At 45.7% G+C, this 18,438-nt stretch overlaps 1 protein-coding gene across 3 annotated transcripts in view; it reads left to right on the top strand.

Annotated features, from left to right (window-relative positions):
* Positions 1-18,438, top strand: part of LOC126248801 (venom serine protease-like) — a 274,056-nt gene that overhangs the window by 131,858 nt on the left and 123,760 nt on the right. For all 3 annotated transcript variants that reach the window (XM_049950197.1, XM_049950205.1, XM_049950214.1), the window contains exon 2: positions 12,526-12,757. In XM_049950197.1, the coding sequence (XP_049806154.1) occupies positions 12,527-12,757 (231 nt within the window). In that variant the 5' untranslated portion in view covers position 12,526. The remainder of the gene's footprint in view (positions 1-12,525; positions 12,758-18,438) is intronic.

The raw sequence follows: 18,438 nt of genomic DNA, 5'->3' as shown, positions 1-18,438 counted from the left end.
CAGACTTGACTGCCCGGGGGTACGTCATCAAGGTGGTACAGCAAATGGGCAGCATAGACAGCAAGTGGCCGCTGTACCAGGTAACACTCTCTGACATACCGCAAAACAAGAGGGAGATTAAGATGGTCCTGGCTGTGCCTGTCACCACGGAGCCGCTGCACAGTAAAAACAAGACGGTGCAGTGCTTCAGGTGTCAGGGCCTGAACCACATCGCTGCGCACTGCACCATGTCAGTGAGATGCAGGAAGTGCGCCGAGGCCCATGACACCAGGACATGCACACTAAAACACACGGACCCACAAATTAGGTGCGCGCTGTGTGGCAAAAACCACACAGCGGGTTACCAAGGTTGTGAGGTCCACAAAAGACACTCACAGCAGGCAAAGGCCGCCCCCCACACACGTAAACAAAACACGACAAACCCAACCAATTACACAAGAAAACAAAATACAACAACACACACAGACAAGGCCTGAGTAAAACCAAGGCCGGACACACCGAGGGCGACATATGCGGAAGTGGTTTCTCCTCCGAGGAACCATGAAAGCGTGGCCCAATCATCACAACACCAGACACTATCACGAGAACAACACCGGGAAATACACAGCATCAACGACCAGGTCCACCATGACGGAGGAAGCTCTAGGGAACCCCACACACACTCCCCCCCCCCCCATGGATCAGTTGTTAGGCGTAATGGTGCAGACCATGAACCTCGTCATGGAAATGATGAAGGAATTCAGGAAAGCCCAGAAGCAGAACACACAGATCCTCGTTGCCCTTCAGGCGACAGTCCAGCAGTCGCTCCCCTCTGCGACTTCCTCAGTAGTTTCAAAACCCCATCATGGATAGACGACCAAACATCCATGGCCTGACAATGTGCGTCTTTAACGCAGACGGCATTGTTAACCAAGAGGTCGAGTTCAGAGAACTCATGAAGGAGTTCTCCATCGACATATGCATGATGGGGGAAACCCACTTAAAACCGGGAATAAAAGCGACAGTCCCCAACTATGTTAGCTATCGCAAAGACAGGCCAACCCATGGCGGAGGAGTGGCAATATACATAAAAAGAGGGATCCCCCACCACCAGGTATTCTTACCAGCTACCAATAAAATCGAAGCAGTGGCAGTGGAAGTAGCCACTGCCACTGGACCCCTAACAATCGTTGCAATCTACCGACCCCCACAAGACCAGATAGAAACATAGCTACTCTAGGGCAAATTGGAGGCAAACTCATAATAGGGGGCGACTTCAATGCCAAACATCCTGATTGGAATTCTAGAGTAACCTCCAGAGCAGGCGCCAGATTGCAACAACTAGCGCGCAACCACCATTTCGAAACATGGGGTCCAGTCGAGCCCACACATTTTCCAAAAAATGGAGGCAGGCCCGACGTGTTAGACATAGCTCTCACTAGGAGGATTACGGGGTTTGTGACCGCGAGGACAATTAACAGAATGTCCTCCGACCACAACCCAGTGATCCTAGAGGTCGACGTGGGAGAATGGGCAGCATTCCCACGGTACCAGACGTCTTACAAACGTACAAAGTGGGAGCGATACCGAGAAACTGTCGCCTCTGATATCGCTCGCGCTCCGCCACCTACTGCCGAAACAGTAGAACAAGCGCTACAAGACCTAACAGGTACCATCCTGCAGGCAGCAGAAGAGGCCACCCCTCCACAAAGGGATGGCCCGCCGCCGCAAATACAGCTCCCGGAACACTTGCTAGCTCAAATTCGACATAAGAACAGAGTGGCAAAAGAGTGGAAGATAACCAGAAACCAGGTCACAAGGAGGCTGCTCAATCGTCTACAGAGAGAATTGAAGGTAGCGCTCAATGAGCACAGAAACCAGTAATGGCAAAACCGCCTCACAACCCTCAAAGTAGACGATCACACACTTTGGCAAGCAACCAAACAATTCACAAAAAGACGCGCTAGGATGCCGCCACTGCACGGCGAGCGGGGTGTGGCCTACAGCCATGCTGAAAAGGCCAACGCCCTCGCCGACACTTTCGAGAAGCAGTTCCAAGCGGCTGAACCCCAGGATGATGAGCTTGAAAGAGTGGTCCGTCGTCAACTGGCTGTCTTCCTCAATGCTGAGGAGGACCCAGAAGACGAACCCACAGTTTTTGCCCCTGAAGACGTGGAAAAAGTAATTAGGTCCCTCCCCTCCAAAAAGGCGCCAGGACATGACAATGTCACCAACCAGTTGGTCAGAAACCTCACACCCACGGCGATCGAACACCTCGCCAACGTCTTCAACGAGATTACTCGTACCCGCGAGTTCCCAGCTTGATGGAAACACGCGGAAGTGGTCGCAATACACAAACCAGGGAAAGACCCTCTATTCCCGCAGCACTACAGGCCGATTAGCCTCTTGCCAACTCTCAGCGAGATCTATGAGCGCCTCCTGCTAAGACCCATACAAGAACATATTACCAGAGAGCAAATTCTGCCGGATTTCCAATTCGGATTCCGGCAGAACCACTCTGCCCCACAACAGATCATGAGAGTGGTTGAAGCAGCCACAGAGGGCTTCAACCACAGAGGCTACTGCGGGATAGTGCTACTAGACGTAGCCAAAGCCTTTGACTCAGTATGGCATAGAGGGCTACTCTACAAGTTGTACACTCAAGGGTTCCCCGGGAGCATAGTTAAGCAGATCAAAAGCTATCTCTCGAACAGAACTTTCTCTGTCAAAGTAGAAACAGCCACCTCCACCAAGAGGCGTATTCGTGCTGGGGTGCCACAGGGATCGGTCCTGGGGCCCGTTTTGTACAGTCTGTACACTGCGGACACACCAACGGCCCCCCTGGTGCGCACCGCTCAGTACGCTGACGATACAGCCTTCTACACAAGAAACGCGAACAAGGACCTGGTCATCCGTAGGCTACAAAGGGTTTTAGATGACACAGAAACTTGGGCCCATCGCTGGCGAATCACCATCAATTCTGAAAAGACGCAGGCAATGCTGATTACCCGTAGGCTCGGAAGACGCGAACCTCCTCAACGCCCCCCCCCCCTCCACCTTCACCTAAACGGAACCCAACTCCCCTGGCGCAGAACCGCCAAGTATCTTGGCGTAACCTTGGACTCTCGCCTTACGTGGAAACCCCACATAGACGAGGTCCATAGGAAGGTCTGCGCCAGAATGTCCATCCTGTACCCAATCCTCAACTCATCCAGCTCCCTTTCCTGCTCAGTAGGAGTGAACGTATACCAGGCCCTGATCTGGCCAGTCATGGAATACGTGTGTCCTGTCTGGGGATACGCGGCGAAGCAGCACCTGGACAAACTCCAGAGGCTGCAGAACCGCGCCCTCAGGAGGGCACTGCGTTTACCCCTAGGATTCCCTGTTGACGATTTGCATGCCGCTGCAGAAATCCCACTCCTGAGAGAGCGTTTTCAAGACCTGGCAAGGCCCTTCTATGAAGGTACTTCCAGGTCGGGAAACGCCCTCATTCACTCCCTAGGTCGGTATGACATGTCCCGCGATAAACACAATCGCCCCATGACGATCTTCGACGACAAAGTCGAAGAGAAAAATCCCAATACCTATTCCCAAATCCTGCTCCTACCCAAATTACTACAATTATCTCGCCAAACCTCAGGCAAGTACCAGACTCACACAGAACAATCATCACATTTCACAGACGCCAAAAAAGTACAGAAATAATCACACGCACAAGTACACAGGGTAGTAAAAGGCGAAAGGCTACAAACTCCCCCTCACACTTCCCCAAAGAGGGGAAAGTATTAGATGAAAGCAGCAGCAGCATGCTACCCAGATGCCGCCCAGAAGAGATGGGAGGCCGGGCCGCCGCATTGTGGCCGCCTTAATGGAGCGTCTTGTCACCGAGGCGCTCGGTTTCGGTGGCGGCAAACCACGCCGAGATGTGCAGTGCTTCCGGTGCCAGCAGATTGGCCACGTGGCTAAATACTGCCGGCGCAACCAAGTGGTGCGCATGAAGTGCGCGGAAGCGCACGACACCCGCGACTGCACAAAGCCGCGCGATGTGGCGCCGAAGTGCGCAAACTGCGGAGTAAAGCACGTCGCAAGCTTCCGTGGCTGCAGTTATATAGTTAACTGGGGTCGCGGGAGCAACATGAGGAAGAAGAAGCGACGACGGAAACGTCCCGGCCGTGGGCCAGCGCCTGCGGAAGGGACAAAGCAGCAGCATCACCATCAGGGGGCTCCTCCGCCCCCCGCAAGACGCAGCCATGACGCCGCAGTGCCGCACAACAAGTTCCGTGCGGCCACAGAAGAGGCTATAGCGGACCTCAAAGCCGCATTTGCGGCAGAGAGGACCGCCCTACGGGACGAGCTGGCTGCGGCTCACAGAGAGATACAGCGGCTCGGGCTGAAGTGGCTTCTGTCGCGAAAGCCTTGCGGCCCCCTGCACCTACTCCCCCCCCCCCCCCCCCTCGGGGCGGGAGCCCACTGAGGCAATGGATCGGAGGCAGATCACGTCCAGCCGCCACCCAAGACGAAAGTGGCGGTGCAGATCACCAAGCAGTTAGAAGGGCTGCTCGAAATGGCCGCCTCCCACAAGGTTGAGACAGCCACCAAGCCAAAGGCAGCCCAGGTGTCCGACGAAGAAGAAGAAGCTCAGACGAAGAAGGTTCAGGCGAAGGCTGCTCCAGAGCAGCCAACAACCGTCCGACATATACCTCAAGTCGCCGGGAACGCACTTCGTGACCTTTTGATGGGGCCAGGGTCATGTACGTTCTCCGAGCCTTAACGTCATCGGCGCGTTGGGGCACAGGAAACCAAGACGATGCCGACTACAGACATCCCATTCCCTGGTCAACCAACACCCTAAAAATCCTCAAACGAGTTAAATCCCCCCATCCATAACCCCAATTACCAGACACGAGGGAAGAGACACTTTGTCCCGGGCCTCGGAATATATAGGGGTCTAGAACCCATCAGACACTCCAGTCAGTCAGTCAAGCAGCCAGTCTCAGGGAACACCTGATGACGTCGAAATATCGTGTTTGGAAGACGCTGATATCCGGCAGAAAACCCGATTTCCACGAGATGTCATCAAATCACCGGGAAAGTCTAATAAATTACATTATCGACTCTCATTAAATTGGAAAAAGTGTCGATACATGGACGAAAAAATATTGTCGTACCGGCCTATAAAATATTGGCTGCACTCTGTAAATATACTGCCAGTTTTAGATCTATATATTTAAGTATTGATTTATTATTAGATATTCTGTACATCAACAAGCAAGCTGCCTGCATATCCCCGTTAGAGCAAGAACAGAGAGGAAAACGATTACCACTTTGCTAACAATGGCAACTGCATGCAAGTGGCATGATAAAAGGTGTCCGATGTGTCCATCGTTCGGTTTCATCACAAACGGATTTGTCAGTAACACTCCATGCCGACTTCCCTGTCTTTTCATTTCTGCAAACGTCAGCGACCTGGCAGCTATAGTGATGTTCTATTATAATTTCAAAAGAACAATTTCATATATTTACGGAAAATTGCGAAAAAATATAATATGAAATAAAAATATCTCCACTCGATACTGCCATTTTGATATTGATTAATTATACAACGGCATTATAATTAAAGTTAAAGTTTCAAAACGCTGCAGAAAGAACAACATTGTTCAGAATGACTTAAAATTGCAAAGAAATATTATCGGAGAAGGAGGAAAAAGTATGGCAGAAGAAAAAAAAATGGTGTGAAAATTAATCATTAGATGGCGCTGCATGTGTCGGAAAACGAAAATGAAAACACCTGTGATGCGCACGACCCATTAAAGTCGGTATAAACACGCCGGGTACACGGCTTTTCCTCCTTTCGCGTCGGCGTCGTTCGCCATAACTGTGTTAATGCAGGATCGCGCTCTGCTTGTAAAGCTGTATTACAAGAATGATTGTGCACACGTCGCTCTACAGAAGTTCCGGACACTGAAGGGTTTGAAAAAAGGCGTTAGTCCGATGACTGCCATGGGTCTGGAGAAAATGATTCGGAAATTCGAAAAGACGGGTTCTGGTTGAGGGATGAAACGAATTAATTCGACGTCAGTGGAAGCAGTGGCCACAGCAATGCAGGAGGAGACGAGTGATGGTGTGCAAACGTGTAGTGCACGGAGAACTGCCCGAACACTGTACATACCCGTGAGCACGGTGTGTAAAATCCTAAAAAAAATCATTCTTTGCTATCCATTCAAAATTACCCATGTGCACGAGTTTCTTCCTGTTACCTGCCAGCAAGAGAGACCTTTGCTTTAGAATTTCTTGTTCGCATGGAAGTGGACAATGATTGACCGTGGAAGATTTTGTGGACAGACGAAGCCCACTTCTATCTGACAGGATACGTCAATTCACAGAATTGTCGAATATGAGCAACAGAAAATCCATACGCAAATCAACCAGTACCACTTCATCCACAAAAGGGTACTGTGTCATGTGGGTTTACGACATCATTTATTACAGGGCCGTATTTTTTCGAAGACATAGGTGCTTCCTATCCTGTTACCTGTACCGTCACTGGTAAGCGCGATGAATGTCTTTTGCGCAACCACGTCATTCCAGCTCTCCGGCTTTATGCAAGATGGCGCACCTCCGCACATTACAAATCCAGTTAAGCAGCTACAGAAGCACCATTTCGGAAATGCTAGAATTATCAGCCGCCATTTGCCTACAGCCTGCCGGCCGGGGTGGCCGAGCAGTTCTAGGCGCTACTGTCTGGAACCGCGCGACCGCTATGGTCGCAGGTTCTAATTCTGCCTCGGGCATGGGTGTGTGTCATGTCCTTAGGTTAGTTAGGTTTAAGTAGTTCTATGTTCTAGGGGACTGATGACCTCAGAAGCTAAGTCCTATAGTGCTCAGAGCCATCTTGAACCTACAGCCTGGCGTCCCGCTCACCTGATCTTAATTCGTGTGACTTCTGGCTGTGGGACTATCTGAAAGATATTGTGTTCAGTGTTCCGATTTCAAACTCAACTGCATTGAAGACACGCATTGTGCAATACATTCTGAACGTGACCGCGGAAACAGTTCGATCGGTTGTGGAACATGCTGTTTCTCGATTTCAACTTGTTGCAGAAAACGGTGGACAGCATATTGAAACGGTGGACAGCATATTGCACATGTTTTGCGCCAGTCACACGGAAATTAATAAACTGATCTGATTTTGACTGATGCTTTTTATACGGTTTTAGCTTCAGGACAATTAAAAAAACCGATGTGATTGATGCTTTTTATGCGGTTTTTGGTCTCAGGGCAATTAAAAACCGATGTGATTGATGTTTTTTATGCCGTTTTTGGCATCAGAACAATTAAAAACCGATTTTCCCATCCGATGCGATATGACCTTGCCGTGGTGGCTGGACTTACATAACTAACAGTATCACACCTGCACACCCAAACACACTGAGTAGTACAGCTTGTTTAACGTCAAACGTACACCTTAGGCATTGTTGCATGATTCATTTGTCATTTGTTATTTTTCTTCTGCAGTACGTTTTCCCCCTTCTCCGATAATATTCGGTTGCAATTTGACGTCATTCTGACCAGCGGTGTTATTTCTACAGCAGTTTGAAAATTTAACTTTAATTATAATCACCCTGTATATCGGGGAATAATATCGCTGATATGTGTCGGTAATTTTTGGAAAAGTATCAGTATATCGATATTTCCTCAACATCCCTACTTGATAGCACTTCGGAACTCAAGAGTGATTCTTTCTGCTGATTTCATGGGATTTTTTGCAGCCACCCTGTGTAAAACTTGATGGCGCCTGTCCGTCAGTACACGAGATCTGCCTGCCTAGTTTCGGTTCAGCTGTGGTTGTTCCTTTACATTTCCACTTCACAGTCACATCGCCGACAGGCAACTTGTACAGGTTTAAAAGGGTTGAAATGTCCCTGATGAATTTATTACTCATGTGACATCCAGTGAAAAGCCCACGTTTGAAGTCACGGGCTGTCTCGACCGATCGATCGTGCAGTCACTGTTTCTCTATTGACAGCACAATACTCCGCGCTCCTTTTATAATGGCGGGTCAGCCTTTCGTGACATTAGTGGTCAATTCGGCATTATATAGCGGTGTCCGGATAAGTTTGGTCTGATAGTGTATTTGTCCCAACAAAGGATGTAGTTCATTTATGTTCGTAGACATGATTTTAAATATGGCATGACGATAAATGTTGATACAATATTGGTGTACCTATAACTCTTTTTCCTCGTCTTGGTTGCAGTTTCTTTTAGAAAAACAAATAACTTGTATAATCTCGTACATTTACAAAACGTGCAGTTCATTAACATGACAATTTTCATTTCATTTTAAAACAATCAACAACTTGAAATACTTTTAATCTAATGTGAATAGCTGCTAGAAATACGCCTAATACTCTGCCACAGGGAGGGGATTCCATACACCTAGATTCCCCTAAATCACACCGGCTGCGGTTGTTACATGCGCCCACTACTAAGAGACAGTGAGCTTCGTTCAGTCTGTTGCAGGTACTTGTGGCGGCTATTGAAACAAAACAATTTATCGGAAAAGTTGGTTTTCAGTGACCAAGCCATGTTTTATGTATGTGTCTGAAGCACTGAATATCCACACGATTGACCTAAATTTAACGTCTTTTGTGCCACGTCGTCTTTAAAAGTTTTCGGGCTTTTTTTGCGGAGAAAGCTGTTATTGGTTTTGTACACCCAGACATGCTGCAGGAATGGCTTATGCCACAATTATAGCAAGACAGTGGAGACTTCAGTTTGCAACAAGACCACGCCATCTTTCAGATTTCTTTTTTACATGTTTTACATGTCATGTTCTGTAGGGCCAAATTGAGCAGCAAGTCTTCATGGTCATGGAACCAGTCAGTACATGAAATTATAACAGAAGAGTAATAACAGATAAAATGAAACGTATATGAATCTTATGCAGGCGACAAGCCGTGAGTTTAAATAAACATGATCAACAATGTAACACAGGAATTATGGTATTTTTTAAAATTTTTCCGTGTGTTCCTTGACAGAATAGAAGGAGAGGGCCATGAAGAAACTCTCCAGTTTACACTTGAAAGTGCATGGATTACTGTTTTCGATTTTTGAATTCACATGGCAGCCCACTGAAAATGGATGCAGCAGAATATTGCACGCCTTTCTGCACAAGACTCAAGGAGGTGCTGCCTAGTATTAACTGAGTGAAAGCTGCTAACTCTTGGGAATAAGCCGATATTGTTAACAACAAACGACGTTAAATAAAATGTGTATTGTGAGACCAGTATAAGAATTCCCAGATTACTGAGCAGGGGTCGACAGGAGGTTCGGGAACTTACACCACACATTGCTCGAACCGCACATTTCTGAGCCAAAAATGCCATTTTTGAATCAAAATATAACACCACGCGTCACAAGCGAATGAAAATAAGCAAAGTAAACAACTTTTCGTGCTGAACTATCATTTATTTCAGATACTGGCCCAATGGCAAATAAAGCAGGATTTACTTTTTGAACAAGGTCCTGGATATAGGTGGGCTTTGCACGACAGTTTACTATCCATCTGAACGACTAGAGATTTGAACTGTTCATTCTCACTAATCATATTTTCGCGATTACCTCAGTGGCGAACTGGACTGGACGTCCTCCCCATCATAACTCTCTTCCTCGGAGGCCCCCCCTTATCTCCAAGTGATTTCTTCCGATTTGGTTATGTCAAAGATCTTGTGTTTCCACGTCTGCTGCCACTTAATTTGGAAGAGTTGCAGGGAAGAATGATTAATATGGTCATTCACAATGACTTGTTGCCACGTGTATGGCAAGAGTTTTACTACCGTATTGACGTTAGCTGGGTCACAAACGGAGCCCACATCGAGTACCAGTGATGTGAGTTAAGAGCTTGGAGAGATTCTCTGTCTACTGATATATGTCTATTTTCTGTATGTGTTGTAGTTTTCACGGCATGTCTTTTTAAATCTTGTACCGGGTGATCAAAAAGTCAGTATAAATTTGAAAACTGAATAAATCACGGAATAGTGTAGATAGAGAGGTGCAAATTGACATACATGCTTGGAATGACTGGGTTTTTATTAGAACAAAAAAAATACAAAAGTTCAAAAAATGTCCGACAGATGGCCCTTCATCTGATCAGAATAGCAATAATTAGCATAACGAAGTAAGACAAAGCAAAGATGATGTTCTTTACAGGAAATGCTCAATATGTCCAACATCATTCCTCAATAAAAGCTGTAGTCGAGGAATAATGTTATGAACAGCACTGTAAAGCACGTCCGGAGTTATGGTGAGGCATTGGCGTTGGATGTTGTCTTTCAGCATCCCTAGAGATGTCGGTCGATCACGATACACTTGCGACTTCAGGTAACCCCAAAGCCAATAATAGCACGGACTGAGGTCTGGGGACCTGGGAGGCCAAGCATGACGAAAGTGGCGGCTGAGCACACGATCATCACCAAACGACGCGCGCAAGAGATCTTTCACGCGTCTAACAATATGGGGTGGAGCGCCATCCTGCATAAACGTCGTACGTTCCAGCAGGTGTTTATCAGCCAGGCTGGGGATGATGCGATTCTGTAACATATCGGCGAACCTCTCACCCGTCACGGTAGCACTTGCTGTCCAGCGCCATCTGTCGGACATTTTGTGAACTTTGTTTTTTTTTTGTTCTAATAAAACCTTATGTCATTCAAAGCATGTGTGTCAATTTTTACCTCTCTATCTACATTATCCCGTGGTTTATTAAGTTTTCAAATTTATACTGACTTTCTGATCACCCGGCATACAGGGTGTTACAAAAAGGTACGGCCAAACTTTCAGGAGACATTCCTCACACACAAATAAAGAAAAGATGTTATGTGGACATGTGTCCGGAAACGCTTAATTTCCATGTTACAGCTCATTTTAGTTTCGTCAGTATGTACTGTACTTCCTCGATTCACCGCCAGTTGGCCCGATTGAAGGAAGGTAATGTTGACTTCGGTGCTTGTGTTGACATGCGACTCATCGCTCTACAGTACTAGCATCAAGCACATCAGTACGTAGCATCAACAGGTTAGTGTTCATCACGAGCGTGGTTTTGCAGTCAGTGCAATGTTTACAAATGCGGAGTTGGCAGATGCCCATTTGATGTATGGATTAGCACGGGGAATTGCCGTGGCGCGGTACGTTTGTATCGAGACAGATTTCCAGAACGAAGGTGTCCCGACAGGAAGACGTTCGAAGCAATTGATCGGCGTCTTAGGGATCACGGAACATTCCAACCTATGACTCGCGACTGGGGAAGACCTAGAACGACGAGGACACCTGCAATGGACGAGGCAATTCTTCGTGCAGTTGACGATAACCCTAATGTCAGCGTCAGAGAAGTTATTGCTGTACAAGGTAACGTTGACCACGTCACTGTATGGAGGGTGCTACGGGAGAACCAGTTGTTTCCGTACCATGTACAGCGTGTGCATGCACTATCAGCAGTTGATTGGCCTCCACGGGTACACTTCTGCGAATGGTTCATCCAACAATGTGTCAATCCTCATTTCAGTGCAAATGTTCTCTTAACGGATGAGGCTTCATTCCAACGTGATCAAATTGTAAATTTTCACAGTCAACATGTGTGGACTGACGAGAATCCGCACGCAATTGTGCAATCACGTCATCAACACAGATTTTCTGTGAACGTTTGGGCAGGCATTGTTGGCGATGTCTTGATTGGGCCCCATGTTCTTCCACCTACGCTCAATGGAGCACGTTATCATGATTTCATACGGGATACTCTACCTGTGCTGCTAGAATAGAACATGTGGCTTTACAAGTACGACACAACATGTGGTTCATGCACGATGGAGCTCCTGCACATTTCAGTCGAAGTGTTCGTACGCTATTAAACAACAGATTCGGTGACCGATGGATTGGTAGAGGCGGACCAATTCCATGGCCTCCACGCTCTCCTGACCTCAACCCTCTTGACTTTCATTTATGAGGGCATTTGCAAGCTCTTGTCTACGCAACCCCGGTACCAAATGTAGAGACTCTTCGTGCTCGTATTGTGGACAGCTGTGATACAGTACGCCATTCTCCAGGGCTGCATCAGCGCATCAGGGATTCCATGCGACGGAGGGTGGATGCATGTATCCCCGCTAACGGAGGAAATTTTGAACATTTCCTGTAACAAAGTGTTTGAAGTCACGCTGGTACGTTCTGTTGCTGTGTGTTTCCATTCCATGATTAATGTGATTTGAAGAGAAGTAATAAAATGAGCTCTAACATGGAAAGTAAGCGTTTCCGGACACATGTCCACATAACATATTTTCTTCCTTTGTGTGTGAGGAATGTTTCCTGAAAGTTTGGCCGTACCTTTTTCTAACGCCCTGTATTCCTAGCCACAGTAATACCGTACCGTAGCGCACGAGACAGCCGCGCTAAATTTCTAGGGTTTATAAACGGAATTTCGTTTGGGGGTATGACCCATTGTATAGACATTAAGGCGGAGGACACTGAGGAGATGCAGCAATGGTGGGTGGGCTGTTGCAGAATGCGAGAGGCCCTGTGGTTGGTGGTGGTGGCGGCGGTGGCGGGTGCGGCACGCGGCCAGAACTTCACCGGCTGCGACCTGTACCAGGAGGTGACGGTGGGCACCACCTACACCCTCTATTCGCCACTGTACCCCAACTACTTCCAGGGCGCGTACGCCTGCCGCTGGAGCGCCGTCACGGACGCCGCCGCCAAGATCGTGCTCAGCTGCGACCCCTTCAGCCTGCCAGCGGTAACTCTGCCAGTCTCATCACCACGCATGTACTGTACGCGCAATGTAACTCGATAGATGTCACGGACGACACCAGGTGCGGAGGTATCGATACACGTCGCCCGGTATTCACTATTGTCCAGTATATGCCAAACTCATTTACGAAACAATACTTTTTTACAATAGCATTGTACAGAGGTATTTCATAATCTGTAGCATCATGACTTCTGTTTCGATTACACATAAAGATATTTACATTATTGTGCAAAATAATTTAAAGGGTCGTTATCTCCGCGTGTCATTTTATTTCGCAGGAACACTGTTGCATTCTTGCCCATGGCTGCTGACAGCCACTGTGTGACTGGGGCCCATCTCCAAATTCAAATTTTATTGTCACTTTAAATGAGGTTTGATATTGTTTAAACATACCACATTTCGGGGAACATTGTAAAAAAAATACTTATTGGTATGAAATATAGAACAAATATAAGGAGTGTTCAAATAGAAAGATACGAAACGTCGTGACAACCAAATGGGTTGGAATTTACTTATGTCACTTTGGGATGACGTAGTGAGACATCTAAGTGTGCAAATGTAGTGTTGTCACCTTCCTCTACAAACTTCGAATCTGTGTCTTAAGCATGCAGGGTTATGCTCACCGCCGGCGGGAATGGCCGAGCGGTTCCAGGCGCTTTAGTCTGGAACCGCGCGACCGCTACGGTCGCAGGTTCGAGTCGTGCCTCGGCCATGGATGTGTGTGATGTCCTTAGGTTAGTTAGGTTTAAGTAGTTCTAAGTTCTAGGGGACTGATGACCTCATATGTTAAGTCCCATAGTGCTCAGAGCCATTTGAACCATTTTGATGCTCACCGTCTTTTTCGACGTCCGAAATACAATACTCATCGCATTCCCTGAGCACGGAAAGAGCATTGGCAGTAACGTGCGCTATGAGACGCTCCGTAGCCTAGTCAAGTCCGTCACGAGAAGGGTTGGGTTGTTTTGGGGAAGGAGACCAGACAGCGAGCTCATCGGATTAGGGAAGGACGGGGAAGGAAGTCGGCTGCGCTCCTTGAAACCGTCAGGAGAAAACGGCCTGGGTTGATCAGGGAGGGAGTGATTCTGTTCGGCAATAACACGCGTCCACACGTCTCCAAGACCACACAAAATATAATGGCAAAGTTGAAGTGGGAGAAGCTTGAGCATCCGCCCTACAGCCCAGAAATGTCGCCTTGCGACTTCCATGCGTTTGGCCGCCAAGAAAACATCTCAAAGCGAAGCGCATCAACTCGGACAACGAACTGGACACAATGGAGAACTGGCTCCTGTCACAGCCACGGGTATTCCGGGAACAGACAATCCTTCAGCATGTGAAACAGTTGTACTCAAGTCTCCGGTGATTACATTTGAATAAAGGCTTCAATTATACCCACGGTTTTGTTTCGTATCTTTTCTTTCGATCACCCCTAATTTCTTATTAAACACTAAACATACTCCCACAACTGCAATTTGTAGTATCCATCATACGAGATACTGCTGACGAAATTCGAACGTACTAATAGTTCTTTATGGTACAGTAGGATGAATCACAGCACACAGTAGTACAAACGCGTGTATTGTCTAGCCACTATTAATAGCACTAAGTTCGTTCGTATCTTGCATGCAGTGTTATTCTCTATTACAGACAATCGAGTGAATTATACAGTCTGTGACATGACATTGTGTTGAATTTAGCCCCCGAAGAAATTACGCGAAGTGTTTCGACATGATGCAGAAAGTTTATACAGGGTGTCGCAGGAGAAATGGTCAATATTCAGGAATATGACAGGAATGATCATTCGAAACAAAAAAGTCCAGTAAACATGGGCTCTAAAATGCATACCTTATGACTTATGAACACTTCTTAATTATAGATACTGTGAAACAAATTTCTTCTACTTCAAGCTCTTTGCCTTCCATATTTTGTGAGGTGGTAGCATGAACCAAAACAAGAAAAAATGTCCAGTAAACATGACTCTGAAGTGCAATAGAAGAGATGTGCTTCACAGCAGTAAAGATGAACAAGTGCTCATACCACCTATTACATGCATTTTAGATTTCCTAACCAGTGCTCGTCACTTAGATTTTAGGTGAGTTTATTTCGTTTGTAATTCTCACCATGTAAACAATGAAGTATTGAAGTTAGTTTATATTAAGTCACAGAATAACTTCTGTGAAATTTGTTTACTTAGTTCCGAATATTAAAGTCTGTAACCCTATGCTTCTACGAAAGTGCTGAGAGACAGGCTTCCTGATTACAGAACTGACCTAATTTTTTCCAGAGCACATTTTTTGCATTCACATTTCTGATTTCCACACATATTTTCACTCATATTTATCCTATATTGACGGTAGTTACAAATTTAAATAATGTATATAAATGCAGTTTTCATTATATTTAATTATAATAATTTCGTAGGAAGAAAACAGTTTGTAGCAGACTTGTGCCACTGGAAGATCGTACTTTAATGAATGTTGGTCTGGAAAGTAGTGATGAAGACAATTATTAGGAACGCAAGACCATCACAGTTAAGGAACTGTATGACTGCTCGACAGAGATCTGCGCGGATGAATTTTCTAGTTTGACATTAGAAAATACTTAATAATGAATTGTTGCGAAATATATGTACGCTCTTTTTAATTTTATTTTTTAAATTGGATAAATTTACTTTGACTGCACCTCAAAACAAAACGCTAAGTATTATACTGATTTGCACACCGACGAATGTTTGGTGTAAGATGCGCTGCGATATGAAGTGTTCTGTACCCGCTCGTTCCCGTTGTGCCCACACATTCCACCTAACAGACATCAGCACATTCGCATGTAAACCACAATGAGTCTTGCAACAGCAACAGGTGGTATAGCGTAACGTATTGGCCTATAAGACTGTCAATGGCATTTTGCGAGCCTTTCGTTCAGCAAATGTTTGAATCACATTATCAAAGTCTGGTTGTTTTGCCAAATTAGAGTCAGACGCCGAGGTCCCCAAATCTGTGAGATGTTATTGTTGCATAGTGGATCCGAGACATTTTCAACAGAAGTCTGAGTGTTGAACGACCTTTCTTGCTTGAGCTTGAGCTACAGCCACTGAAACAGTGCAAAGGATGTGAAAAGCTTCACATACATTCGTAAATAAACTTGAAATTTTAAGCTCTTGTATCGTATTCGAAATGTATAATGGGTCCAAAGAAATATCTACAAAGTTTGAATTGTTTTGAAATATGTAATTTATTCTTTTAAATCTGTTACTACATCATTATAGTATTCACTGATAAACTTTCATGCCTCAGCGACCTGATCATTTAAATACAATCATAAAAACCCAAGTATTTCATCTGAATACTTGAATAATGATATCAAAACCAGTGGCTGTATTTGAATCCAACGTCGTTTATTCTTTTTAAAACATACTGCTAGTGTTGACACCAAATGGTGTCATCTTCAGGCCCCAAGTGTAACCTGCCGACAATGACTGTTTTCATATCCAATGAACAGAATCGTATGCAGCGGGCTAAAATTAACTGGATTCCGTACCTTCCGAGGCAATAGCAAGCCCAGCATACCAGTGTTTTTTTCCTTTATTGTAATTTCATGCTCCTGCCCCATATGGGCAGGGGAGGGCTGGTAGTGACACAGTCCACCGCTCTTCAGCCGAGTGGCTTTACAAACGTATAAAAAGAGGGAACTCACACATAAAAAGGCGAAAAAAGGGGATATAAAATCACAGAAATGGTGAGAATGATAGTTAAAATATACAGGGTGGTCCATTGATAGTGACCAGGCCAAATATCTCACGAAATAAACGTCAAACGAAAAAACTACAAAGAACGAAACTCATCTAGCTTGAAGGGGGAAGCCAGATGGCGCTATGGTTGGCCCACTAGATGGCGCTGCCATCGGTCAAACGGATATCAACTGGGTTTTTTTTTTTAATAGGAACTCCCATTTTTTAATACATGTTCGTGCAATACGTAACGAAATGTGAATGTTTCAGTTGGACCACTTTTTTCGCTTTGTGACAGATGGCGCTGTAATAGTCACAAACGTATAAGTACGTGGTATCACGTAACATTCCGCCAGTGCGGACGGTATTTGCTTCGTGGTATATTACCCATGTTAAAATGGACCGTTTACTAATTGCGGAAAAACGTTGATGTATGGCTATTGTGATCAAAATGCCCAACGGGCGTGTGCTATGTATGCTGCTCGGTATCCTGGACGACATCATTCAAGTGTACGGACCGTTCGCCGGATAGTTACGTTATTTAAGGAAACAGGAAGTGTTCAGCCACATGTGAAACGTCGACCACGATCTGCAACAAGTAGGTGTTTTAGCAGCTGTCACGGCTAATCCGCACATCAGTAGCAGACAAACTGCGTGAGAATCGGAAATCTCAAAAACGTCGGTGTTGAGAATGCTACATCAACATCGATTGCACCCGCACCATATTTCTATCCACCAGAAATTGCATGGCGACGACTTTGAACGTTGTCTACAGTTCTGCCATTGAGCACAAGAGAAATTACGGGACGATGTCAAATTTTTTGCACGCGTTCTATTTAGCGACGAAGCGACATTCACCAACAGCGGTAACGTAAACCGGCATAATATACACTATTGGGCAACGGAAAATCCGCGATGGCTGCGACAAGTGAAACATCAGAGACTTTGGTGGGTTAATGTATGGTGCGGCATTATGGGAGGAAGGATAATTGGCCCCCATTTTATCGATGGCAATCTAAATGGTGCAATGTATGCTGATTTCCTACGTAATGTTCTACCCATGTTATTACAAGATGTTTCACTGCATGACAGAATGGCTATGTACTTCCAACATGATGAATGTTCGGCACATAGCTCGCGTGCGGTTGAAGCGTATTGAATAGCATATTTCATGACTGGTGGATTGGTCGTCGAAGCACCATACCATGGCCCGCACATTCACCGGATCTGACGTCCCCGGATTTCTTTCTGTGGGGAAAGTTGAAGGATATTTGCTATCTTGATCCACCGACAATGCCTGACAACATGCCTCAGCGCATTGTCAGTGCATGTGCGAACATTACGGAACGCGAACTACTCGCTGTTGAGAGGAATGTCGTTACACGTATTGCCAAATGCATTGAGGTTGACGGACATAATTTTGAGCATTTATTGCATTAATGTGGTATTCACAGGTAATCACGCTGTAACAGCATGCGTCCTCAGAATTGATAAGTTCACAAAGGTACATGTATCACAATGGAACAAACGAAATAAAACGTTCAAACGTACCTACGTTCTGTATTTTAATTTAAAAAACCTACCTGCTACCAACTGTTCGTCTAAAATTGTGAGCCATATGTTTGTGTCTATTACGGCACTATCTGTTACAAAGCGAAAAAAGTGATCCAACTGAAACATTCATATTTCTTTACGTACTACACGAATATGTAATAAAAAATGGGAGTTCCTATTTTAAAAATCGTAGTTGATATCCGTTTGAACTATGGTAGCGCCATCTAGCGGGTCAACCATAGCGCCATCTGTTTTTCCCCTTCAAGCTATATGAGTTTCGTTCTTTGTAGTTTTTTCGTTTGATGCTTATTTCGTGAGATATTTGGCCCTGTCATGATCAATGGACCACTCTGTATACTAACATGGGGACATGCACTGGGGGACAGCT

This window comes from Schistocerca nitens, chromosome 1 (assembly GCF_023898315.1).
Source record: "Schistocerca nitens isolate TAMUIC-IGC-003100 chromosome 1, iqSchNite1.1, whole genome shotgun sequence".
Taxonomy (NCBI): domain Eukaryota; kingdom Metazoa; phylum Arthropoda; class Insecta; order Orthoptera; family Acrididae; genus Schistocerca; species Schistocerca nitens.
The sequence above is the reverse complement of the archived record's forward strand: the minus strand, read 5'-3'. Positions and strand labels throughout refer to the sequence as shown.